Raw genomic sequence first — 26,907 nt, forward strand, 5'->3', positions numbered from 1 at the left:
CCATGACAGCAATGACCAATTATAAAATACATTAGAAAAAAGGTGTATTTCACTATAGCAACAAAAATTAAATGCCCAGATAAATGTCAAAAAATGTATGATGATATAGAGAAATCTTCTGAAACCAAGCCCACAAAAGCTCTGGTTTAATGAAGACATATATTGTTCCAAATCCTATGAATTTAGCACAACTAAAAACATAACTTCAAGATATGTTCACCAATAGTCAAGGAATTTTGGGGGAAAACATTAGGAAGGCGTTACCTCCATCAAATCTAACACACCAGAAAACTAGAATCAAAGCAATATATTATTTATTTGTGATATCAAATACCTCAATTAAAGAATTTAGCATATAATAAAAGAGCATTTCAAATCGGTGAGAAAAGAAAGAGTGGACTTCAATAAATGGTTTTTGAACTTTTGAATAAAAGTAGCTCTATACCTTACACTTCACAAAAATCAATTCTCGAAGATCTGGCTGGATGGTAAATGTCTTACAATACAGAATATACTTCATATTTTGAAATGTCATAAAAATTTACCAATTTGAATATATAGAAATATAAAACATTTATTTTAAAAAAAGACACTGTATGTCAAATTAAATACAAGTGACTGAGTAAACATTGGTAACAGACACAAAAGACTAATACTTATACTATTTGAAAAACTTCTAACAAAAATGAAATAGACAAATCATTCAACAGAAAATGAACCATGTTGGGAAACGGCAATTCATACAAATATAAAAATGGTCTAAAATAAACATATGAAAAGATGCCCATCGTTACTAGAGCCAGAGTTTTTAATTAAAACAATAAAATCACATTTTTTCATTAAAAAATCTAGTATCAAATGTCCTTAATGATATGGGGAACATTCATTTCAGAGAAACTGTAAGTTGATAATAGCCATTTTGGAAGCCAGCTGAAGTATCTTTTTAACACTGCCTAACTCTGGTCCAACAATTCAAAACCTAAGTATATACTACAGAGGAATCCTTATACGCACATAGTCACACAGGATGATGTTCTTTCAGCATTGTTTGCAATTAGGGCGGGAAAAGGGAAAGTCCCTTAAGTGTCCATTTTAGGCTAAATAGATTATGTAATTATTTATTTATTTATTTATTTTTACAAAAGTAAAGAGATTAGGTCTGATTAAACTGAAATAAACCAAGTAGAAAAGTTGTGGAATGATATGCATATATTTATATCAAGTTAAAACTATACATTTTATTTCCTGTATTATTCCTATATAGTATGTATATACATTCATGGACAAAGGTCTAGGTAGAAAGTTAACAATTCGTACTTATAGGGAGGGTATTAGGATTGAAGGTAATTGCCAAAAATAGACTTATCTCTGATGTTTTTATAAGTAAAATGTAGTCATATACTAAATTTGTAATTTCAAATGTAAAGAAAAAGCAGTATGCAGAAAATGATACATTTTAAGAAAAAATATACACACAAAATTATTCTTTGTATTTCTTTTTCTTTCTTTCTTCCTTCCTTGATGTAAACATACAGGAGAGGTTCTGGAAGATTATCTGCCAAAATGATGCTAATACTATACAGCTATCTCCATTAGATATCTCCATTAGAAACAGTATATTCAACTCCTATATTCTCATTTGAAAGAGGAAAACTCAGTTCAAGATTTGTAAAAGCAATACAGTATCAGTTTAGAGCTCTTATTATTTTGTTCAGTTATTTTTAACATTCACATGGTACATGATTATATACTGAAATTTTGCCATATCTTTAGAATGTAGTATTTGGGGCAGAGTATTTTTAAAGTTAGACTTAAGTCATTAACATTTCAGTCAATAGTTAAGTTTATACACATTTTTAAAAGAAAAACAGAAGACAAAACCAGATTGGCATATTTCTTTAGTAGTTTACTAATTCTGCCTTACACCATTAATCAAAAATGCTTTGATACTTAAAGTTACCACTGATCAACTCCTTGTGAGGACTGTTCTTTCTGAAGATTATTCTGTAAAACCTTAATTCTAATGAGAATGATATTGGCATTCATATACAACCAGCTACATTTTAGGAATAACACACTTTTGAACATATAAACTAAAAATTGTTTTTAGAGGACTGTGCTCTTAGAATTACTTTTTTTAACGTAGATTAAACTTTATAGATATTACCACATCCATTATCAATACGCTTCCAATTATTAAATAAATCACCTGTAGCAATACAGTTTTTCATACTTCTACAGGGACAGAGTAAAGAGAACACCAAAGCAGTCATATCACGTTGTACCTTAAAGACCTACCATGTAAGTGGCAATTGTCCCCTGCTTTTTTCTGCTCCTATTTAGGAACGTGTTTGCATTTGTGATAGCATAATCCCACATCAAGTCCTCTATCAACCTCTCATATTGAGCGGGCTTTGGTTAACAGATACAAAGACTAGAAGTTCATTCACTCATTTGTTACCTTAGCTACACCCTTGAAAGACTTTTTTTAGTAGTAGAGAAAGGAGACACAAACAGGAGGCAAAGCGCTTCCAGGATGACCTCTCAGCACTTTGCCAGGTAGAGGAATTGCTTATTTAATTCATGTATTGCTGAAGTCTCAAATCATGAAAACAATAAGAAAAACTGCCAGAGCTATCTGGTTTCACAATGGTTAGGAGAGAAAAGTATATAGGCAGTAGTTTCTTCCAAATAAGAAGATCATCAGTAAGGAAGAAACACTTCGAAGGATATCTTCAATGGAATTCGGAATTTCCCTCCCCTATCCTAGGTACCTATTCAACTGTCTCCTATAGCAATTTGGCTTGTGAAAGTGCCTCTCACCTTCCCTATAAAAGAACAAGTTCCTTTAGAAAGGCTCCAATGGAGAACACTAGGGAGGTGTTACAAATTTCATCTGTCACACTGAGATCTCAAAATGACCTTAGCAACTTCCTCTCCTGCATTACAAGAGGGCTGCACTAATGTCTGAGTCAACGATCTAAGAGTCAATGATCCATGTTTTCATCAGAGGCCACCAAGGAAGGAAACACACCCTTTTACTTCAGATCATGAATGCACTTTTATAATTACATCACATCAGTTTTGTCTTCAATCCAGCAATACTTTACATGAAACACCTAATATCTCTTACGTTACAGGTATTCAAAAAATAGGAACTGATGACAACAGTTCAGTCATACACAAGTAACTGATGTTAAGAGACTCAGAAAATAAGTCATTTGAATAGATTCTATAAATCTTTAAAACAAAAGGAAGGTATAATTTTATTTCAAGAAAATATTTCGCATTTAAAATGAAGAGTGACTACTAGTTAGTAGTGCTAGCATTTCTTTTCTTTTCATAGTGAAACTTGGAAAACAAGGTATGAGTTAAACTGAACCCATTTAATATAAAAGTCTTTAGTCACTTAAATTTATTTTTATAACAAAGCACTTTTTATATAATTTAAAATACACATGCTTTGATTGAAGAGTGACTGTAAATGGATCCAGTTTTCTTCCACCTGTGATGACAACTTTGTCATTTCTTCTAGAAGTACTGGCTCTGAAGGAAGCATTTTAAGGTGTAACTGAAAAGAAAAATATAATATTTAAGAAAATTAAAATTTTGTTTATTCTAGATTCAACCTTCTTACCAAGAAACTTCGTAAGATACTATTCTGAATAGTTTTTCCTTAGATGCTGGTTTATTACCAGTTCCCATTTCCTTCTCCTCTATCAAACTTTCTTATGAGTTCCTTTATGGTACTGTCTGTCCCTCAGCAGAAGTGAAGTTGTCATCACTCTCCTCCACCTAAGGAAACCCCTGATACAAACGTGGAAACAAGGTCCTAGTACTATAACACTAACTCCATATTTCTGTGCTTCCTTAGGTTTCTTCTTTCACTGGAACCCACTGGTAATGAATGACTGATGGCTCTCTGCTTTAACTCCTAAGGGTTAAAGTAAATTTATGTTCAGGAACTACAGCTGGTAATTTTCTATTTTTTTCATCCTACATGCTACCATCTAAATAACTACTTTTAAAATAATTTTAAATAATGAGATCAAGTGAAAACTCATTTTATATACTAATGGGATAGAGGAAGTATATCTGTTAACTCTAAAAGTCAGCATCATCTACTTCCTTCAATATAAAATACTACTGAAATAAACATGAGTTCTCCATTATGTTAGTCATAAAAACAACTGTTCTTGCCAAATCACTTAAAACCCCTTCGGCCAGGACAGAAGTATTCTGATTCTAGCAGCAGAAAAAAACAAAAACAAAAAATAACATGAAACTTAACTTTCTCTTCATGAGCACAGAAAAACTGCCAGAATATAATGACTTTAAGAAGTTAATAGTTAAGTATACTGAATCAAATGGATGACACAGAAAAGTCAGGGGATGAGTCAAAATTGTGCTGAGTGAAGAAAAAGACTACAAAGCTGTGTTGTTCAGCTGTCTAATACAATGATCACTAGGTAAAGATGGCTATTTAAATTTAAATTAATTAAATTTCTGTAAAAGAAGAAATCCTTCTACAGGGACAGAAGAAATTCTGAACCACATTAGCCACATTTCTCAGTGCTGAGTAACCAAATGCGTCAAGCGGCTGCCACACTGGACAGTGCAGATAGAGAACACTGCCATCTTTGCAGAAAATTCTATCACACGACACTATCCCAGGGGAAGGCAAGCTGAGCATATCGTCTCACATTAGACTTACCTTTAGAAACAATGCAAGATATGCCTGGGCTAACTCAAAATCACGCTTCCTGTCCAACATCATCCCGATCATCTTTAAGAAGCTCTGCATAACTTCCACAGACCCACCACAGTCAGGACACAGGCTTCGCAGCTCTGTTTCAATTCCTGATGGGCCTAATTCTTTCAGAAGGTTAAGAGCAGCTTCATCTGCATTAAGTTTTAAGAAGAATCCAGTTATTACCTACAATCACTTCACTTAGGAAACTATAGTTTCACTGCATACCCAAGCAACGTTTATTTAAATGACACAGGAAATCCTTCCTGTGGCTTTATTTTTTCCTGTTAAGTAGTAAAATGAACCCCAAATGAAGTAACAATCAGTACAAATGATGAGAGCAATACAATAAAAAGTACTTAAAGCACTAAAATTTTTGCATGGATATTTTTTTTCCCCTGCTGCTCAAGCTGTTAAAGAAAATCTAATTAACACCTAGCAGTGGACACTTCAAGAAAGTCTTACATCTACTGGATGGTCACACATCAATCAGAACAAATCCAAATGTAAGAAGGCTGTAAAGTACGTATCAAATTATTAAGAGTAGTTGCATGGAGAATAGGATGAGGTGGGGCAATTTATTTTTCTTTCCTTTTATCATTATAAAATTTTTAAAAGTACCATATGATTATTAAGAAACATTAACAATACAGAAATATATAAGAGGGGGAAAGATTCCACCTTAGTCTTACCGACCCCAAATTTACTCCTTTTCTCTAGAAATAAGCATTTTTGTTTTATACTTATCCTACGAATACATACTCTTACACTTACAACTATTCATTAACAGTACAGTGGCAATGACTATGCGTTTAGCTTTTAGAAAAGAAGTAACACCAATGACAAAACTCTAATAAAATCTATTCTCTGTCCTTCAGTCTATACTAAATAATAGTGCTTTTCTTCTTTGTCCCTCCAGAAATATAATAAGTTACTCCTTTCTGATCTTTATGATCATCTATAAGGGCCATCAGTACCATTATTTGACTTTTGTCAAGGTGGACTCAAGTGATGCCAGTATGAAAACAAAAGCATTTGGATCCAAAAAACAAGAGGATAAATCAAACAGGAGAGTGACTGTGATTTTATTAATTGCTTATAGCTCTTATTGTTTATCATTATTAGCTATAGACTATAGCTTTCAAAATTTAAATCTATTAACAATAAATACATTTTAAAATTGCCTTAAAGGGATAACTTGGGAATACCTAAAAATCATCTAAGACACAAGTCTCTGCTGGATTATAAACTGTATTTGTAAATAAAAACAAAAGAAACAGACAAGGGAAAAAAACACTAATTTTTTATATAGAAAGTGTGAAATGTTCTCAAAAGGTTATTATAATAGTGATACTCATCCAAGGTTAGTGTCACTCATTTAACGTAACAATAGAAAAGCTACAATTATTTTAGGTTAAAATCAAAATTTCAATCCTTTTAAGTTTTTACTATCTTCTTTCAGCCACTGAAAAATCTGCTAGTATTTCATTCAACTTCTCTTCATATAAAGTACAATATATTGATGATACTTGGTAAAAATTGTATAATTTAACTTACATTTATTATTTACCAGTCCTTCTTCAAGTTTCAAGCAGAAATCTGATTTTTGAGCCAAAATTCCAAGATTTACCACTTTAGACTTAAACAAAAACAAATATACATTATTCCAAGAATGGAAGTGTAACCAAAAAATTAAAGCTTATAATTAAAAGTTGTCATTAATTTCCTCTGTATCTAGAAAACGAGGTCTTGATAAAGAACTACAAACGCAGAACACAAAACATACCCTATATACTTAGAACGCTCCAAGGTGGTTCTTACCTGGTGGGGGTCATTATTTTGCTCAGGTGCAGCATATCTGGGTACAAGGCCAGGAACCGTTGGAATAAAAAACGGTGCTGATTTGGGTACTTTGGGTGGTTCCTTTGGTTTATTCTTTTTCTGATTAAGAGAAAATGAGAAAGGAAAAAGACTAATAAGTCATTACCTTGCCAACAGTTTCTAATATTTAATTCCAAATCAATTTTAAAACAAAGTGCAAAAAGTAAAAAAAGGAACGAAACTTTCTTAAATTTGAATGCCAAAATAAAATGCCAACTGACAAATATTACAGATATCTTTAAACTGGGTTTCTCAAGGCAGACCTCTAGTACCCTTGCTGATAAGGCAGAAGAAAAATGACAGCATTCAGGAGAAGCTCTAAGAGCTCCATTTTCCTCAAACATGATTTACATGAATATTTAGGTAAAGAAATAACAAGTAATTTTGAACTTCTACAATCTTTTTTGTAAAATGGGCTAGAAAACAAAACTTACATAAATGTTCAACAGTTTCTTACATTTTTTTTCTCCAAAAGAAATCTGGAGCCAGAGGTAGAAATAATTTGCCATTAGAAATAATTTGGTGAAATTTTCTTGTGAAAAACAGCCCTGATTCTTCTATTTTGCTGGAATTTCTATTGATTTTTCCTTAGTACTTTTTGTCTTTAAAAAGCAAGGGAACACTATTGCTCACTTATAAAACATTTCAAGTATCAGTAAAATTCCACTGGAATTCCTACTGACAGAATCTGGTTTTGGTGACCACATGCTGCCACACGTCACTACCTCAGGAGCATCTGATGGAAGAGCCTTTCTATGGTAAACTGCCTAATAAAGGAGTCTCACAATTTTACCTTACACTATTCCTCTTCCATTCTTTAGGAGCTATCATACAAGCGAGATCAGTATTTTGAAAGAAAACCAAGGATACTCGTGGCCCTGTGGAGGCACAGCATAAAAGAAAAGTACCACATGAAAGCAGGACAAGACACTGCCAACTACAGCATAAGCACAACCCTTCTCGGCGGAGTTGGAGACTGCAGTAAGAGTCACAGTTACCCTTCCAGTGAGTCAGAAGGGAGAGAGTCACTGAATTGTAGATAAGAACAAAAGACTTTTTCGCAGGTGCTCCACAGGGCTCTGGAAATGGTCTAATCTCGCAAGGAAAACCAAAAGGAAGAAAGTTACCCACAGGACAAATATAGAAATTCTAACTTCTTTCATTCAGTAAGAAATAAAAACATTGGAGACGTTAGCATATTTCTTCTATAAATATCATTCACTCAGGTTTCTAAATAAATTTTTATGCAGAACAAAACTGTTATCTAAGCAAGAAACAGAGCAGTCAACCTTAGCTCAATTAATTGGGCATTATTCTGATTGCTCCCTTCACACTGATCTACTTGGACTTTTTAATGCGTTGCTTTTAAAGCTACCCCATAAAGTACTGCTTTATAGCTGACACACTGGACAACATGATGGAGAGATTTCACAACCATGTTCCTACACAACATACATTAAAGCTAATGTACAATCTCTCAAAAAGTGAGCCAAGTAAAAAGAAGCATATTTAACTTCTGAGAAGAAAATTAACACGTGAAAACTCTTTCCTTACCCAAGACACACGTATCTTTTCTGGTGCTAAGTAATCAGTTACAAAGAACATCTTGTGAGAGTTATCTCTGTCCATTCTGACACATTTTATGCCCGGCCTAGCACATGACTGAGCACACATATAAGCTCTGGTGAATGTGAACGTGTATATATCTAACCAGTCAAGTTTCACACAACAACTTTTCTTACTATCAGAGGGTAATCTTGGAAGTTTTCTACTCTAGTCTATTCCTTCCAATTACTTTTGCTACTCACAAATGGGGGTCATAAAATATGCTTTGAAAAATACTAATTTATTCCATAATTATCCATTTTTCATGTAAATTGTAAATTTCTCAAGGACAAAGGAGCTAGGTTTTTTTTCACTGCTATTGTCCTTGGGACAATACTCGGTACTTAGTTCCTATTAATTTATGTGTCTGGACTCAACATAGCAAGCTATAAAAATCTTTTTAGAGTTGACAGAGTAAGGTATGGAACGGTAAAGGGTATGAAGCTTAATTAAAAGACCAGGGAAAAGTCTTCTAGTCCCCATTTGGGCCTAGCAATAGAAATACCACACATCATGGCACCAATTTTTTTTCTCGTTTTGTAAGTTAAAAATGTTTATTAGGGTTAGATTTAAAACATCCAATTTTTAATGGTTCTGTAGTTGCAGGCTGTACTTTTGCTCAGTGCTCTCCAAATCAATTTCTATAGAGAAAGAATCTGTGATAATCACACTGGATCAAACTGCCTTCAACTAAATGGTATCTTCTACTCCCTTAGGCATTTAACTGTTTCTTCTGAAACCCACCAAGTAGAGGAAGCTATCTCTACTAAAGAAAATGCTTCTGGAATGTGTCTTTAGGGACCAATAATAAGTGTACTACAGCATTACCTTAATAACATCAAGATTAAGAAGGTTTTTCCACCGTGATTCAGGAAGGAGCGATAGAGTCACCAATTGCTCATTCAACTGTTCTGGGGAATCATACTCTATCATTTCATCACTTGGTTCTATGGTTTCTTCCGATAATTCCACATCTTGAAACAAAAAATTTTCAGGTAAAACAAATTAATGCAGAATGAAATTACTTTATTCCAAATCCATTAGTATTTCATAACATTTTCAATGAGTACAGCCTTATAAACTCTATTGACTTTATTTCCTCCTCTTCTCATATTGTCTACAACCCCCACCACCAGACCCAAAACATCTGTCCACTGGTATACTATTTAATTTCTTCTCAATACCATATCAATTACATTTTTGCATTAATTCATGAAGTCATTCAAAGTATTTCCTATCAGTTAGAAAAATACTTTGAATGCATTAAACTTTGCCTTCAGTAGTAATATCCCTCATGTTAGGTTTAAGATATTACACTTCAAAACTACTATTTTGTGATTACCTTGGGTTTGACAAGTACCAGGAAGCATCACTACTGAAGGAACATAATCTGTGGGAAGTGGCCGTAATGAAACAACTGAATACAGGGAAATATTGGACCTGAGAAATAAACATATGAACAATATTTTAAAATTTATAAAAATAGATTTTTTTCGAGAAACTTCAATTACTGGTAATAACCACTACTATCTTGCACTCGGCTTCAGATTCTGAGTTATAAAAGTTAAAAAAAAAAAATCTCAAAGACAGTATTAATTTGAAAATGCCTTGATTCATGTCATAGCTGTCATCACAAGAAAGTTGTGCATAAACACTATTAATGGAGTCTTTATTTTTAATGTAATACAAAAAAGCATTTGAGAGATCAGTAGTGGATAATACTTTTATAAGATAACACAACCTCCATATATTTATATCATTTAGGGAAATCATAACTGAAGGAAAGATGGACTCAGAGAGTTAAGTCAGAGAGAGAATATGCTGATTAGTCCTTTGGGTTGCTGAAGTTATGGACCTTCCCTTCTCTAGAATAGTCCTCTAAAGTGGTTGTGTTTCTGCCACTTGACCCTGTACCATGGCCTTGGATAACTCATCAAGCTGTAGATACCTCTCCCAAAGTGGGCTAATCAGATTCTCTTTCACATATATTATAAATCTGGAATATAAAATAATAATTGGGAATATCTGGTTCTGAGTAATATTAATAGTGGCACTGTATACTCCTGCTGAGGTCCCACAGGTACTCTACTATTCTTCTCTTGTCTTGATTGTTCAAGCTTCTTAAATTCCAGGAGATACTCTATTTTGCATATTAAGGTGGCCAGAGTCTATTTCTATTATATATTTAATTTATTTTCCTATCCTGAAAATCAAATTATGAAATTTTAAAGGAATCAATTTTTTTCTCTTCCTTAATAATAATAAAGGAATTAAACATGTGAACTCAGAAAACAGATAAAATTTTTCTAGACCAAGATGATGGACCATTTATTTGAAACTATTACATGTTCGTCATCACCACCATTAATATCGTTACAGGGTTATGAAGAGTTATGTAACTAGACTGAATCTTAGAAAGCAAAATTTTGCCCATACTTATGGCTTAGTTGAAAAGTTGGCCAAAGTCATAAAGCGGTCCTGGAGCTGTGGCAGGAAGACCAGGGCCTAGTGGGGACTCCTCCTCCCTAACATTTCAAAATTCACTTAACCTTTCTGCAAATCAAAGCCAAATATGATAGGGCTGCTGGGGTGGCTCAGTTGGTTAAGCAGCCAGCTCTTGACTTTGCTCAGGTCATGATCTTGTGGTCCTGGGATTAAGCTCTGCATCCAGATCTACACTCATCGGAGAGTCGGCTTGAGAATTCTCTATCTACCCCTCCCCTGGCTTGCATTCTCTCTCTAAAATAAATAAATAAATCTGAAAAAAAACAGAGCCAAATATGATAAATAAAAATCAGTCATGTGGTTTAGAATTTCACACTTGAGCAAAGATCTAAATTATCGAGCAGATGTTCAATGGTGAAATAATTCTATGTGAAATTTCTATTTTATAAATTAAAAAAAAAAAAAAGCTAAATGGCAATGTTAGCAACTATGACTTTCTGACAATATCATCGTCCTCCTCCTTACCCACAACAGAAATGTATGAAATAACTTACCAAAGATAAATTCCAAGGTGGTCCACATGCGAAGTGGCCAGAAAGTCTCCAGTAGGGGACATAGCAACATTAAGAGGCGCGGAGTCCAACAAAAAGCTGTCTATAAGGCTATAAAATGAATTACAATGTTAAAGTATTTAAACTCTACCAAAAAAGGACATAACTCACAAAATACATTTTTGCTAAAAGAACAAGGGATGAGAGATGAAGAAAATACTCATTTTTGATTCTCACAAATCAATACCAGAAATCCATCACTAACGAAGAGCTTTGTCAAATTAATATGTAAAAATAATCTCTCTTACTGAGAAAACCGAGAACACTTAAGTACGCCAATTAAATGAAGAAAGAGTTTCAACGATAGGGAAAATACTAGAGGAAATGCTCTATTTTTCTGGAATGCCATTTTGGTAGACTGACTTGGGGACAAATTCTGAAGACGTAACACATTTAAAATAAACCTGATTACCAGTACTCTCCTGTATTTTTGTTATTCCAGTGAAATTTTAAATAAGGCTTAGTAAGTGACAAAATGGCTGTAAATAAGAGTAAGAAAATAATGGAAAAAAATTTTGAGCACTTCTACCTATTTGTGAAACATGAAAATTTAGTCTGTAGAGCATAACCACAAAACAGCTAATGGAAACCCAGTCTCACAATTTTAAAATGCTGGAGGAGCTGAAAAGTTGGAAAGGAAAGGGGAGGGATCACACCCAGGCAGGAGACACAAAAGAGGATTCTCAGAGAACAAAGTGATTGAAATAAGCCTTACAAATGAACAGGATCTCAGGGGATGTTGTTGGAAGAGAAAGTACTTTCTGGCTGAGGAAAAGTGGAGGGTAAAGTGAGGGTAAATGCAATTGGGTACAAGTGAGAAGTGGTTTGGTACATAAACAGGTGCATAAGCATAAGGCTGCATACAGCACCTTGAATACCAAACATCTGAGTTTGTTTTTATCTTTTAATCAGTGGAAAAGTCACTAAAGGCTTTTGAGCAGATAGTGGTGTAATCTTTACTTTCGTAAGAAAACTTGCTATCAAAATATAGAATATATGTGAACAGGAAGCACACTGAGATGAGGGCAGTAGTCATCTAACCCAGCAACAAAGATCTCAACTAGAGTGGTGGCAGCAGGAAGTGAAAAAAGGTAGATTTAAAGGGCAAAAAGAAAGGTCTAACCCACTGGCATCTTGCAGAGGAGGCTCTGACTACTGGCTGAGTGTGAATATTTTGTATACTTTAAGAAAATAATACCAGTTTTAATCACAGCAAACCACGTTATTCACTGAAGCCAATACATTATCCATGGGAAAGCACAGGAAAATGATTGAAGTTTAAAATCCACAAGAAGGGGCACCTGGCTGGCCCAGCTGGTTAAGCATCCGACTCTTAATTTTGGCTCAGGTCATAGGGTCATGAGATGGAGTTGCTTAAGATGCTCTCTCTCTCTCCCTCTCCCGCTGACCCTCCCCCTGCTCTCTTTCTCTCAAGCTCTAAAATTTAAAAAAAAAAATCCACATCAAATAAAACAAATTATTTCAAGTAAAAAAAAAAATAATAGCAGTTAACACTCTCTAGTGCTCCATGCTAGGAAGTACCCTGAGCACTTGAGGCTTCTTAATTTAATCCTCACAACCCTCTGAGGCAGACCTGTCCTTACTACACAGAGCAGAAAAATGAGGTACAGAAGATTTAAAAACCTGCTCAAGGTAGAAAGCAACTGAGTGAAGGATCGTCACCCAAGGAGTCTGAACTCTTAATCACTATAAATTAAGCAAAACCACTACTGAAACTAAAGATACAATAAATAGCTCAATAGCATATACAGACCCAGACACTGATGATTCATGGAACACACTCTAAGCAGCTCAAGTGTAAAGGAAGACTGTCCAGTGGCAACATTAAGTGACTTGCTCATGATAAAATCTCTTTCTCAATTTGTACAGAGTGATTAAAAATGTAACCTTTAAATAATGAATGCAACATAAGAAAACAAGACTAAAATTAGGAGCACTGAAGACACAGCAGAGTGTGCTCAGGACAATGACTGCTGTTTAATTCTTAGTTATAGGGAAACAAAGATGACTAATAACCTGTCTGACTTCTGCTCAAACCTACTTTGGAAGCTCACAAGAATGGTTTCTCTTAGGGATCAAGGAGATTTGGGCGGAAAGGAAACATTTGCCAAACATTTATTATATACCAGAGACAGTTAAATTATGTTATTCACTTAATTCCAACAACCCAGAGCAGAAACATTATCTCAGTGCATATAGATGAAGATTAAACTTAAACACAACAATTTCAGATTTTACCATTTCTTGTGTCTTCATCAACATTTGTTCATTGAAAGTTACGTGAGGGTTGAAACTTCCTAACACATTTAGAATCTGTTAAAAAGAGAATCTAATGCTTGACCAAATTTATTATTTTGTCACATTCACCGTGCAACTTGATTTCCACAGCTGTTGTGTGTGGGCGGATTGGCTGTCCATGGTGTAAAAGCATCAGACAGAAAAAGGTGGTTTCCACATACAGTGTATTTACACTGCCACATTAGCTCATAAAGTGTAAGTGTACGTACGGGCTTAATCCCAGACCTAACTACCACATAGTCTTCTGCTAATCCCACAAAATGAACAGTCCTAGGTAAATTATATATTTTTTGAGAGAACATTAATAAAATTCTCATTCTAAGGGATCAGATTTTTAAGCACAGAGAAGTGCATATACAGGTAACATTAATTTCTTTTTCTTTTTAAAGATTTAGAGAGAGAAAGAGAGAGAGCAAGAGAGCACGCACCCACAAGTGCAGGGGGGAGAGGCAAAAGGTGAGGAAGTCTTAAGCAGACTCTGCACTGAGCACAGAGCCCACTTCAGAGCTCAATCCCATGACCCTGAGATTACGACCTGAGCCAAAATCAAGAGTCAGACGCTTAACTGACTGCACCACCCAGGTACCCCTAAGTACTTTCTGACTATATTCTAAACAAATGCAGACAGTGTCTAGATGTTCAATTTTGAAAGTGACAGAATTACCTTACACAGGTATCTTTAATGAACAGAACAAAAGAGATGGTTCTGCCTCAGTGAGAAAATCCAAAACAATGTTCTAGTCCAACCATTTTCATGTGATGCTCCACAGAAAGCAGGTGTCAGACGGTGAGAAAGAACAAAATGCAAAATTCTATTCAACTATTTACTTTTCTATTTTTCTCACCCCCAAAGGGGTTCAAGCTGAACTTCTAATAGATTAAAAACAACCAGAAAAAAGAGGTGGTAGTGGTAGGGGTGCCAGATAATTTCAGAGTAAAAAATTTCAACTCTGCTTCTCAGAGAATCCTACAGACACAGGAATATTTTCAGCACTTCAAAACACTTTACAGGAAACCACTGAGAAGCTATGCGATTTGTTTTAGACAGGCGGTACAACAGATGGATACACCTGTATGTTGCCACACTCAAAGGTTTGCTTGGAGATAGTTTCACTTTTCAGACTATATAGTAAGTAAATTCACTCCTTAAATACTTAACATGTTATGTAAATGATGAAACTACTTACTGAAGAAAGAACTATGAATATCCAAAGATTGCCCTAGTAATTATGTTTTTAAAAAGAGGAGGAATCAAAAAACCCAACAGTTACCTATGGTCATATGATGAAATACTGATCCTCACCTCCTTACTATCTTCTACATCAACAAAATCAATTCATCCTTAGAACATGACACAACCAAGCAAAGTCGATTATTCCAACTACTGGGAAATCTGCTTTTCTCCTCTGCTTATTACAGCAAAATGTCATTTACCACTATGCCACCTTGGGTAAATCTCTTCTCTCTGAGCCTCCATTTTCTCATTTGTAAAATGGGACTAATAACAGTAGTAGTAGTACCTACAGCTATTAGGATATGAGGGAAGATGAAAATAAAAGCGTATCAAGTGCCTAGCACTCACGGTAAATGTCAGCTTAGTTGCAATTAGGCAGCAGCAGTTGTGCTGATACTGCTTTTCAAGCTTTCTCATTTGCTCTGCCTCATAGCTGAACAAATAAGCACTTATGTTTTTCTTTATTAAAACATATTTTGGTTCGGGGTGCCTGGGCGGCACAGTGGTTAAGCGTCTGCCTGCGGCTCAGGGCGTGATCCCGGCGTTCTGGGATCGAGCCCCACATCAGGCTCCTCTGCTGGGAGCCTGCTTCTTCCTCTCCCACTCCCCCTGCTTGTGTTCCCTCTCTCGCTGGCTGTCTCTGTCAAATAAATAAATAAAATCTTTAAAAAAAAAAAAAAAGAAAAAATATATTTTGGTTCAATCAATTGGTGCAGAAATTATTTTCTTTTATTGTAACAATGACTGATTTCTTGCTCATGTGTGTCTCCCAGCATTCCCCTGTATTCACTTAATATTGTCTCAGTGCTCTTCTAAAAATAAGATATCAGAGTAGAAATCATGGAAAATCACTCTGATTTAAATCTGTCAGATTTAAATCTGTTCAATTTTTTACTGAAGTAAGAAATTCAGAGAAAACGCTAAGGTTGAGTCAAAGACTGGTGGCTTTGAATGCTACTTTCAGATCCTAATTCTTCCATTCCAAAGATAAGCTTACCATTTTTAAAAAATATTTTGCCAATTTAGTACTACTGAACATTAACCCATCTCTCCTATCTAATGTGAACTGAAATAAAAAGGTAAGTGAAAAAGGCAAAAATTATGCCAACTTGTTACTTGTACAACTTTCCTACTGTAAAGAAATTTAATCATAATATTCATTTTTAGAAAATAATTAGATTTTACTATATTTTAAGTGAAAAAAAGACACATCTGTGGACAAAGGTCCCTAGTTATTAGGGCTGGACCCATTAGACACTGTTGCTGTGCATATTCCAAATCTTGTATGTATGTTGGAAAGATAGCTATGCCTCATTCCTGTATGAAACTTAAAGGGAAATGAGTACATCAGGGTTTTTCCTTTCTAAAGGTCAAATTGCTTTCAGGTATGAACTTATCAATTCCTGAGAAAAGAGGAAGTACAATTGGACAGCGCTTAATTTAGGAATATTTCAGAGGCTTAAAAAGTGCCATGTTCCTTCTCATTTTCCCCATCTTTCTTTACAGTATGTTCCTGTTAAAATGGACACTTCACTGTTCCCATCACTACTTTCATACTCATCTAAGAAATTCCGTTAAGTGATATGATTTTAAACTGTGTCTATTCCTACATAATTTTTAACAACAAAGCTAGCTCCCTTGCTCTCTCTGTAGGTCTCCACTGTTCAAATTATTTAACAGAAGTAGATAATTTTTCTCTTTAAGTGCTGTTTTGTAACAAGTTTCACTATGAAACAGATTTCTGAACACTGCTGGTGTTTTACCTAAATCTTAAGAAACACACTTTCATTACTTTATGGTGTCTAAAACATCTTCAAGAATTATGTTAGAGACAGAGGGGCGCCTGGGTAGCGCAGTCGTTAAAGCGTCTGCCTTCGGCTCAGGGCGTGATCCTGGCGTACCGGGATCGAGTCCCACATCAGGCTCCTCCGCTATGAGCCTGCTTCTTCCTCTCCCACTCCCCCTGCTGTGTTCCCTCTCTCGCTGGCTGTCTCTCTGTCACATAAATAAATAAAATCTTTAAAAAAAAAAAAAAAAAAAAAGAATTATGTTAGAGACAGAAAATACACAATATACACAAATGAAAGTTAGGCTTTTCAGCCTTTTAACTAAATTCATATGAACAACAAAAAGACACTCAACAGAAGTTTGCAGTTCTAAAGTCTGAACTCTATTTTGGAGTACTGAAAAGGTCAAATGAGCTTTCTTTCAGTCTATGCAACTCACTTCTATATCTCAATTTTGCAGGAACAGAATACCTAACAGAGACTGCATTTTCCTTACTACTATCTTTTATAGCACTACTCCCTGCTATTTAAAAAATCAAAAACACTCCAAGGAAAAAATATAGTAAGGTCAGAAAAATCCCCAAATGTATTCATATTCACAGGGCACACAAGCATTAACCGTAGGTAAAAGTTACAAGTAAAGACAATGATTGAGAAATCTTTTGACAGAGGTTAGGGATCTAAAAATAAACTCACCACCCAGATGGAAGGTCCCAAGTTCTAACGGAACAATCCATTGAAGCACTTATTAACCAACGACCATCAGGACTAAAAGCCTTCAAATTAAAAAGGAAAAAAAAAAAAAAAGCATATATAATGAGCATGTGCTTATTTACCTATGTATGCTTGTGTCTGTACGTTTAACAGCTTATAGAACGTAAGAAATGAAAATAAGATGCAGGCTTCATGAAAAATAAGTCTGAGTAAAATTTAGACTACCTTATTTTATAAAAAAGAAGGTATCATTTCTTACATACCACTGTTTGGATATAGATAAGAATTAAGTTTTTATATGAATTATAAAAAGCTTTAAAAGTTAACAGTATCATCCAATTTTCCACAGGAAAAGATTACTCTATAATCTTCTATACTTGAGAGAGAGTTAACAAACTGTTTGACTACAAAACATTTTTAGCATAAAACTGCTATTCTGAGAACATTCAATTAGAAATATTTTGTTAATTTCATTTATAAAGTTCGGTGAAAGAAACAAAAGTCATGTTTCACTGAAGAGTCTATACATTAGACTGACTTTCTAAGAATCCACAATGATTTTGAAGAATGTAAATTCTCTTAAAATATTAAAGTTATTAAAAAATAACTTTTACTTGCAGCTTCAGTTAAAACTTTTATAATGATGTTTTATTTCCAAAATATAACTTAAAACTACAATAATCAGAATTTCAAAATAAATTTAAATAATAAACTACTTATGCCACCTTAAAGAAGCTGTATTTGTTCTCTTGATATAAATGGATAAATAGCTCTCATTTTCCTGTAGCACATAAGAATTATGAGGCTTAGATAAGATCATATGTGAAAGAAGACCCAAAACAAAAAACTTTAATTTTTATAATGGTAGATTATTTAGCCAGGAGTCTAAACACACCACAGGGATTATGACCATCCATATTAACAGATGATAATGGGATAAACAGATTCCAATCTGTTCACCGGGTTGCAGTGAAACACTGGAAACTCAAATCTTAAAGTACAGTGAATTCGATTTACAGAATACTGCACATTAACAAAGGATGGGGAGAAATGACTCTGATAGGTACAGTCATGTTATAAATGCTCATAGATTTAATTGAACAGGATTAACTTCACTAAGTAGGAGATATTCCAGACACACAAGGTCAAAATAAGGTTGGAAAAGGAAAGAAATACAAAGAGAAGCTGACATTGACTGCTTTCAAAAATGCATCAAAAAAATTTCATCAAAATTACTCCACTCCTGCCCTCATTTCTACAGATGCTGTCACAGCAAATCCTGTTAGTGGGTAGTTCTGCCAATCTCCTATCTGCAGAATACAATTTCCTGACTTTTTCCCCCTATTTTTAAGGAAATGGGTAACCATTGCAAATTCTGTTTTTTGGGTGCAAGAACAGATAAATAAATGTAGCTGCTGGAATTGCCAGTGAATAACCCAGATTTTAATTTTTTCCTGTTTTCAAGTAAATCAAGGTTCTGTAATTGATGAAAAATAACAATATGTAGTTAATATAGTCCTCAATATACACTTTTCAAATTATCATATCCCACTATATTGTATCATATCACATATCCCACTATAAGAACATAATATCATATTACGTATCATATCACATATCCCACCATGAGAATGTAATAGTAAGTTAAAATACATTTTTATTGACTAAACTCTTTTAGAGTTAAGAAATACAAACTAGAAATAACGCTAAACTAGAATAAACCAGATACCAGATACTCCAGGTTCCTACTATTAGTTATGCATGTAGAGAATCAGAAATGAGTTCTCTCAGTCTAGTTTAATATTAAGTTAAAAATGATATACTTATGTTTCAATAGGTCATTCATTCTCCAAAGTATACTTTAGCCTTATTTAGAGTTTATGAAAAAAAGATGAAGTCTGGGATTTATACTTTAATCTGATGGCATTAACTCCCTGAGAAATATTAAACTTCTTTAACTTCTATATTTTCTTTAAAAATCTATTCTTTGAGAATTAGTTGTCAAACTATTTGTTTTGAATATCTCATATGATAAATTTAATGCTACTAAAAGATAACAGTTCCAATTATTTGAAAATTTTTAACCTAAATAGAAACAGAAATTAGTCAAGTTTTATTTAAACATCAAAAGTTCATTTTACCAGGTCATTTATTTGGCCTTGGTGTCCAGAAAACTCTCTGACAATCTTCCTAGTTTCAATGTCCAGAACACTAATGGAGAAGTCATCCAAGGCAAGTCCCAGAATGCCACTAGTAAGATAAATATACCAGTTTTAATAAACAAACCAACAAAACTTTAACTAAAATCTTATAGTCATTTTAATTTTGCTAATAATCAAATATATCTGTGAGGAAATTAAACAAAACTCTGTTCTTTTACATTAAGTGTCAGATTTTCTCACTTGGCAAATTATTCATATTAATACTTAAACAAAAATCATCAAGAAAAAAATCCATAATCATTAAAGGAAAAACTTTACCTGTCTCTATGTAGCAGCATCATATTTGGAGATGAATCAAGGCTCATAGAATGTATTAAAATTTTGCTTTTAAAGTTCCAGAACTTGAGTAACCCTTCACTACCAGTTGTAATCATCAACTGGTTTAACCCATCCACCGCAACACCTCTAACGCATCCTTTATGAGCTTTAAAGCATATGTTAAAAGAAAAAAGAAATAAGAATTAGCACTGCCTATTTGAACACTACACAGAGTGATTTCTTCATTTAAATATCTAAGTTCCCACTATTTAGTTCCCTTAAAATCTTAAAATAAAGCTGGATTTCAGACAATAGGGAGATTATTATATTGCTCTAATTAAAAGAAACCCATCAGGTTGATGCCACAAAGGTTAAGATTTTCTGTTTAATGCAAAGGGGAAGAAAACAAAAATTTTATTTTGTATAATATCCACTTTTCCCTAATCTATCAATAATTTCATTGCCTTTAAGTATTTCAACATGGTGTTTATAGTAGGTGTAATGGCAGTAACTGCCAAACAGGGTTGGCAATAACCCACCTACAACCTTAGCAAAAGGCCTAGCACTCAAGAATTTAATAAATGCCAGAGACAGTTATTAGCCTTGCATCTTTCTATATTATTATTTTTTAAGTAAGAAAAAGGAAAAAAATTCAATACCTTGATCCTCACCAAAGCTTCCTCGATGTATACCAGACTGCATGTTATATACATCTACAGTTCCTGATGAGAGACCAATTACAGCAAAGTTTCCACAAGAAGTTATATCTACTGCCTTAGGGGAAAAAAAAATTTAAACACAAATGATACAGAAAGTAATTAAGATTTTTATTATACTTTATGGTTTCCAAATATCTTTTTATCTACTAATTATCTCATTAAAAAAAGAAGCATGCTAAATGAGTTGCCTCATTAATTTTCTTAAACACAGTGTAATTATACTTGGGCGTATAAGAAATATCTGCTTGATTCTATTTCCATTCTCTAAGAAGTATAAAGAAATATTATCCAAGAAAATAAAACATAACTAAAGTTAACTCAATTGAAATGTACAAAGTTAGAAGAATTATATTTCATTTGGCTTCAATTTTTAATTTATTCACAACAGTGCTAAAGTCAAAGTATTCCACTGCCTAGTTTCTTTACCTTACTTATATAACTGCTTCTACAGGTGATATAAAACTGGAAACATAACATTAATTAGCATGTCCAAAGAAAAAGCCCAAAATATCTTGATTATACATACTAGGAAGGGGATACATAAGATATTGCACAGAAAACATTTAGTTTGTAAGCAGTTTCTGTAAAATAAACTCATATTTTAATATTAAAGTGTCAGTATTGTATTAAGAAGATGTCCTTTTTCCTATGTTAAAAAAATGAGACTGGCTATGTACTGAGTAATGGCCAGAGAAATCCCTGATTGCCACTGTGTGCCAATCAGATGTCATTCCCCCAAGAGATAATTGAAAAGCCTGGTGAATTTATGCCTAAAGAAACAGATGACTTCTAACACCTCTAAGAAAATATTTAGGGCGCCTGGGTGGTTCAGTTGGTTAAGCGACTGCCTTCGGCTCAGGTCATGATCCTGGAGTCCTGGATCAAGTCCTGGATTGAGTCCTGCAGCAGGCTCCCTGCTCAATGGGGAGTCTGCTTCTTCCTCTGCCCTCCCCCGCCCGTGCTCTCTCTCTCTATCAAATAAATAAAAACATCTTTAAAAAAAGAAAATATTTAATAGAGGCTATTCAACTATGCAAAGCAGCACACAACTGATACACCAAATCAAGATAATATTAACACCGCATTCTCAGAAGTATGTTCCATTACATATGTATTTTCCTAAAAGCATATTCCTTAGAAGATAAAATATTTTAGGTAGAAATTATGGACTAATCTTAAAAAGCATCCTATCTTCCTATATGTGTTCCTAGAACACATATATAACCTTACTTATTTTGAATAACTTATAAATATTTATGCGACGTTATGTAGTTATGCTTTCAGGAATTAATGGAACTATTTGGCTATACCCTTCAAGTAATAAAGGTCCCTAGAATTTGCATTTATTTTAATATGATTAATTATTGTTAATGGGCCCGCTTCTGGCTCCTTTTCTAATTTACTCATTATTATCAAAGATAGCTATTATCAAAAATGAGTAAGCTGAGAGAATTACAACTACAAAATATTGCTGACGGAAATGAAAGCTCTAAATAAATGGAAAAACATCATATGTTCATTTATCAGAATATTAAGATGGTAATAGTCCTCAAATTGATCTACAGAATCAGTAAAACCTGTATCAAAATCCTAGCTGCTTTCATTGCAGAAATTGACAAGCAAATCCTAAAATTCGCATGGAAATGCAAGAGACCAGAATAGCCAAAACGATCTTGAAAAAAGAAGAACTTGGAGGATTCGATCTTTGATTTCAAAATTTTATACAAAGGTACTATAGTAAAGACAATGTGCTACTGGCATAACAACAGACATACAAAACAATAGAAGAGAATTGAGAAATCTAGAAATAAATCCTTACAGTCTTGTCAAATTTATTTCTGGGAAGCATACCAAGACTATGCAACAGGATAAAGAATAGTCTTTTGAACATGATGCTCAGACAACTATACTTCCAAATGCAAAAGAATGAACTTGGACCCCTACATTACACCATACACAAAAATTAACTCAGAAAGGATCACAGACTTAAATTAAGAGCTAAAATTATGAAACTCTTAGGAAAAATCACAGGGGTAAATGTTCATGGCCTTCAGGCACGGATTTCTCACATACCACAGGCAATTAAAAAAAAAAGATAGGTTGGACTTAATCAAAATTAAAAACTCTTACACTGAAAATGATACCAATAAGAAAACGAAATGGCAGCCCACAGAATGGGGGAAAAACATTGCAAATCACGTATCTGATAAGGCACTTGCATCCAGAATATATAAAGAACCATCATAACTCAATGTAAAAAAAAATAACCCCTTTAATGGGTAGAGACTTGAACAGACATTTCTCCAAAGACATATAAACAGCCAATAAGCACATGAAAAGATGTTCAACATTGTTAAGTCACGAGGGAAACTCAAATTAAAATCACAACAATATGCTACTTCACACCAACCAGCATGGCAATAATCAAAAGAGCAATCACAAGTGTTAGCTAGGAAGGACAGAAATTAGAAGCCTTATACATTGCTAGTGGGAATGCCAATTGGAAAACAGGTTAGCAGTTCCTCACAAATGTTGAACACAGAGTTGCATTATGACCTAACAATTCCAGCCCTAGGTATAAATGCAGAGAAACAAAAACATATGTTCACATAAAAACTTGTGCAGTAATGTTAGCATTATTTATAACAGCCACGAAGTAGAAACAACATAAATGCCATCAAGGGACCAATAACTAAATAAAATGTGGTTTATACACAAAATGGATTATTATTCAGCAATAAAAGGAGCAAAGTATTGATACATGCTACAACATGAATAAATTTTGAAAACATTGTGCTAAGTGAAGAAGAAGTCAATCAGAAAGATCATATATTATATGATTCCATTTACATTAAATGCCCAGAATAGGAAAATCCATAGAAATAAAAAGCACACTGTAGTCACCTAGGTTAAGGAGATGGGTGAGTGGAAGTGAGAGAATAGGTTTTTTTATTGAGGTGATAATGTTCTAAAATTAGACTGACTGGATTTTAGTGATGATTGCACAATCCTATGAATATACTAAAAATCACTGAATTGTACACTTAAATGAGAGCATTCTATAGTATGTGAATTTTATCAATAAAACTGTTTTTAAAACAGTAGGAGCAACAACTCTGCAAACGAACTTTGACACTGCTACTTTATATCTCAAATTTGAACCCAATAGAAGTAGACTTACATATTAACAAAAGCAAGCAAAAACAAAATTTCTTAACAGAAATAAATTTTTAAGTAAATACTGGCATTTAAAAGCTGTATTTAAGAAAGGCTTAGAATTCAATCAGAATTTCTCTACAAGGCACTTCTCAAGAGACAAACATAAGAAAAGAAATAAAGGCTTTAAATAACTTCTACATCTGTAACTCATTAAAGAGTTAGCTTAATCTTACCCCTGTAACAAATCAAGAAAGAAAGAAAAAAAAGAAACCTTAAGATTCACATTCATTGCGTATAGTACTATATACTCGACGTAATTAAGGTAAGAAAGTTCATCGATAGGGGCGCCTGGGTGGCATAGCGGTTAAGCGTCTGCCTTTGGCTCAGGGCGTGATCCCAGCGTTATGGGATCAAGCCCCACATCAGGCTCCTCCGCTATGAGCCTGCTCTTCCTCTCACACTCCCTCTGCTTGTGTTCCCTCTCTCGCTGGCTGTCTCTATCTCTGTCGAATAAATAAATAAAATCTTTAAAAAAAAAAAAAAAAAAGAAAGTTCATCGATAAATGCTGAATTCATCTTCAAAGGGTATTCTGAGCAATCCTATATTAATTATAAAACTAAAACAATATATTACATCTGATTAAGCAAAGCTTAACTTAAGCCTAAAATTATTTTCTACAGTTGCACAACTTTACACTATTAGGGAATAATTTCAAAATGTTAAGTTATTTTCTTTCAACCAATATTATCATTAATAAACCTGAGTATAACAAGATTACCATAGGACAGTTTTACAGGAGAAAATGCTCTTACCAACAAACTCAAGCTCACTTACTGTTGCAGTTATGTCATCCTTCTTCAGTTCTTTTGGCTTAAGAAAGTAGGCACCTATTGTAGATCTCTGATAATTCCAGGTCGAACAAGATAATTTACCTTGATGGCAAGCAATGATACTATCCCAGTCACTTTCACGAGCTTCCTCTAAAACATAATAAAAATCATACATCAAATTATTTTTCATTCCCTCATTCATTCATTCACCTATTATTTATTAAGCACATAATATTCATGTTTTCATTAAGCACTAGAGACATGACGGTTTACAGGAATTCTGGAGAGCACTGAGCTTCCACTCTAACAAGAGATTCTGATTAAAAGAAACTATAATAAAGAATACAGTGTCTTATAAAAGCACTCAGGGTTTACTAAGAGATTTGAGGACAGAAATAACTGGCTCCTTGAAAGAAGCAGTAAAACAAATAGCAATTAATGGAGTAGTGGAGAACAGGGGCACAAACAGGTCCAAGCAAACAGGTCCAAGAGTAACCTGAACAAAATGAAGCAGAGCAAGTATTTTCCTGAGAAGGATGGCAACTGGGGCCACACATCACAAAGGATCTTGAAAGCCATGTTAAGGAGAGGAGATTGCATCCTATAAGTAATAAGGGGCCTCGGAAAGATTTTTAAGCAGGTGAGTGACATGATTCAGATGTTTTAGGAAGATTACTCGGCTCTAAGATAAAAAATAGGAGGGTAGTCAAAATTAAAGTTATTTAAAAAAAAAAGGAAAAAAATCCATCATCTGGTGGACATAATAACCTTGAAATGGAAATGGTGCCTTATTTCCATGATAGCTTTCACTCAACAATCCCATCGCCTATCTATATTTTTCTTAAAATCACTTCTTTGAATCAAACACCGCTCAAATGATGTAGCATACTAAGAACTCAGGGCATTCTGGTTGTGATTAAATCGGAGCTGTAAGTTCTCCATTCTCACCTTTTTAACGTTAGTGACTCTCATTATACCAGACATAACAGAATAAGAAGGGTTACAAAATGAAGTACCAAATACTGTTTATTAATAGGTCTTAGAAAGAACAAAACCTGAAATTAAAAGGTAAATCACATTAGATTTGCATGCACTTGGAGTTACTTCCAAATGCTTATTAATATTTGCAAAAACATTTTTTAAAATGTAGAAAATTTAAAAACAGATAGTAGGAAAAATAAAACTTCTCAAAATACAGTATTAAGTTACTTACCAGCTGCAAACTTTGTGATGGGTGGAAGTCTTACTGACATGGCACTCTGAAGTCCTTTACGTTTGACTCTTTTTTTATTTATTAATCCTGGGGTTGAGGGAGAAGGGAATACAGCTATGAATCTTTCTTAATGAAAAATGTACATAACAGAAAAGCTATTCCTTGTCATGTAACTATAAAGTTCAAAATATTATTTAAATCAGGAGCCAAATAAAGATATTACCACTATTATTTAATCATTTATGAAATTTAATCTATATAATTATATAAGAAAACAACTGAAAAATGAAGGTAAAAATAATCATTTTTTACAGATGACATGATGGTCATATAGTCATGTAATCAAGAAAAGCAATCAAATGATTATTCAAATAATCATTTCATTGGACCAAATACAGAAACAATAAAAAAAGAACCCAGTAAGTTCCTATGATGCAGTAATATCTAATATCATTATCATCATTTTGTAATTACAATATATTATGTATTCTTACATACTAATTATTAAATATTAAATATTGCACAGTGGAAATATAATGAACAAAGATCACATCCATACTACTAGCAAAAAAATAAATATTAGCAAATTATATTAAAATACATAAAATGCCACTGAATAATCATAAATATGTAGGACCAATAGGAGGAAAACTAAAAAAAAAGCTTCACTAAGGAATATAAAACACAACTTGAATAAGGATATAGCATATCCCTTGATGTGAAGATTCTTAAAGATATTAAATCTCTCCAATGAATTTCAAGTATCACTTTGGATGCTGATTAAAAAATGATCCAAAAAGGGGCATCCGCTGGCTCAGTTGGTTAAGTACCTTCCTTTGGCTGGGGTCATGATCCCAGAGACCTGGGATCAAGCCCCACATCGGGCTCCCTGCTCAGTGGGGAGCCTGCTTCTCCCTCTCCCTTGTGTTCTCTCTCGCTATCTCTCTCTCAAAAAATAAGTAAAATTAAAAAAAAAAAAAAAACCCTAAAACTCATCTGGAAGTATATATATGCATGAATAGCCAGGATAGTAGCTAAAAAGAGTAATTATAAATAAAACTAAAAACATTTTTTTGTTTAATATACAAAATCTTTCAAATGCTGGGAATGATGGGAAGGGATAGAGAATAAAGCAAGCCCTTTTTCCAGAAAGATGGGA

The 26,907-nt window shown here is 33.8% G+C and overlaps 1 protein-coding gene across 1 annotated transcript in view; it reads right to left on the reverse strand.

The window, feature by feature from the left end:
- Positions 1-297: 297 nt before the first annotated feature.
- The window catches only part of WDR36 (WD repeat domain 36), a 38,580-nt gene continuing 11,970 nt past the window's right edge, over positions 298-26,907 (reverse strand). The window contains exons 11-23 of the mRNA XM_008704942.2: positions 25,749-25,835; positions 24,540-24,685; positions 20,486-20,600; positions 19,827-19,992; positions 19,488-19,596; positions 17,329-17,408; positions 11,236-11,343; positions 9,579-9,676; positions 9,065-9,210; positions 6,572-6,691; positions 6,308-6,389; positions 4,715-4,902; positions 298-3,571 (exon numbers count right to left, since the gene is read on the reverse strand). Of these exons, the coding sequence (XP_008703164.2) occupies positions 3,422-3,571; positions 4,715-4,902; positions 6,308-6,389; positions 6,572-6,691; positions 9,065-9,210; positions 9,579-9,676; positions 11,236-11,343; positions 17,329-17,408; positions 19,488-19,596; positions 19,827-19,992; positions 20,486-20,600; positions 24,540-24,685; positions 25,749-25,835 (1,595 nt within the window). The 3' untranslated portion in view covers positions 298-3,421. The remainder of the gene's footprint in view (positions 3,572-4,714; positions 4,903-6,307; positions 6,390-6,571; positions 6,692-9,064; positions 9,211-9,578; positions 9,677-11,235; positions 11,344-17,328; positions 17,409-19,487; positions 19,597-19,826; positions 19,993-20,485; positions 20,601-24,539; positions 24,686-25,748; positions 25,836-26,907) is intronic.

Source organism: Ursus maritimus, unplaced genomic scaffold (genome assembly GCF_017311325.1).
Source record: "Ursus maritimus isolate PB19 unplaced genomic scaffold, ASM1731132v1 scaffold_5, whole genome shotgun sequence".
Lineage (NCBI taxonomy): Eukaryota > Metazoa > Chordata > Mammalia > Carnivora > Ursidae > Ursus > Ursus maritimus.